Below are 1,222 nucleotides of genomic sequence, written 5' to 3'. Positions count from 1 at the left end.
TTCTTTCCCATTAACAATTTCGTCAATTTCGGCATTTGCACAAAATTGTATGAGATTATTTTCTTTATGTTATTGTGATTAATATATAAAACATTGACTTCTATTTTATTTGAGATTTGTGGAAACTCTTCAAGTTTGTTGTTACTTAAATCGAGCGTTTTTAAATACTGCAAATTTGCAAATGTCTTTGGATGTAAATATTTTATGTAATTTGAGGATAAATTCAAGTAGAGCAGTTCGTTATTGTCTTGAAAAGCATTTGAGTCGATATTATCAATCTCATTTTCGGAAACCGAAAGATATTGTAGATCTTTTAAATCAACCACTGTTAGACTCCTATAAAATTTTCCCCCAAAATTTCTAATGGAATTAAAATGATTGTTATTTAAGTTCAATGCAAACAATTTGTTGGTTCTTTTCCTTAAATCCAAAGATCTAAGTGAATTTTTATGAAGATCGAGAAAGTATAAGCTATTCGGTAGGAATTCTACAAAATTGGTTCCTGTTATGCGGTTTTCAGAGAGATCTAGTATCTTCAATTTAGGAAATGAAAACCGCGAAGACTGCAAATCATCCAAGCAATTTTTACGGAGAGACAAAATTTCTATATTGGGATATTCACCGGAAATAGTTTTATAATTACCATAACCGCAGTAGCGTGGATTTATTGCCTCATTCATAATAAGAACTTGTAACTTATTGTGACTTCCAAAATTAAAGAGTTGATCTACTCTTTCGAGTTTATTGTTCGAAAGAAATAAATGAGTTAAATTTGGAAGTTTGTCGAAAGTGCCATTACCAATGGTCCCAATATTATTATCCATGAGATTGAGGCAAGTAATTATAGAACTACTGATAAAATTTTGATTGATCTCAGAGATTACTGCATTTGAGAAGTTTAAAGAAATTGTGTCATCTTCACAGAGATATCGCATTGACTCGTTCACGTAATTTGATGGAAATTCTACGACATTAGAAACATTGTAGCCATCGTTGTCTATTCCTTGTGTGGACCAGCAAGTTGACAATTGTGAAAACAAGATGACGATTATATATAAAACGATAAACTGCATGGCTAATCTGTAAATATAATATAAATTGTTTGTTTTAGAAATGTAACCAAAAAAAATGACTTTAAAATAAAATATAACGATAATTTAATTATACTAATTAATACTTAAGGTGATTCTTTAGTAAATAGATCGGAAGAGCACACGTCTGA

At 30.0% G+C, this 1,222-nt stretch overlaps 1 protein-coding gene across 1 annotated transcript; it reads right to left on the bottom strand.

Moving 5' to 3' along the window:
- Positions 1-5: 5 nt before the first annotated feature.
- LOC105460306 (tsukushin-like) lies at positions 6-1,076 on the bottom strand (the record flags this gene model as incomplete). The annotated part of the gene is made up of 1 exon (XM_011706748.1): positions 6-1,076. A coding segment is annotated over exon 1 (1,068 nt), but the record flags the coding sequence as incomplete, so codon positions are not given.
- Positions 1,077-1,222: the final 146 nt, after the last annotated feature.

Source organism: Wasmannia auropunctata, unplaced genomic scaffold (assembly GCF_000956235.1).
Source record: "Wasmannia auropunctata unplaced genomic scaffold, wasmannia.A_1.0 LD324706.1, whole genome shotgun sequence".
In the NCBI taxonomy this organism is placed as follows: Eukaryota; Metazoa; Arthropoda; class Insecta; order Hymenoptera; family Formicidae; genus Wasmannia; species Wasmannia auropunctata.
Note: the sequence above shows the minus strand (reverse complement) of the source record. Positions and strands in the feature narration are given on the sequence as shown.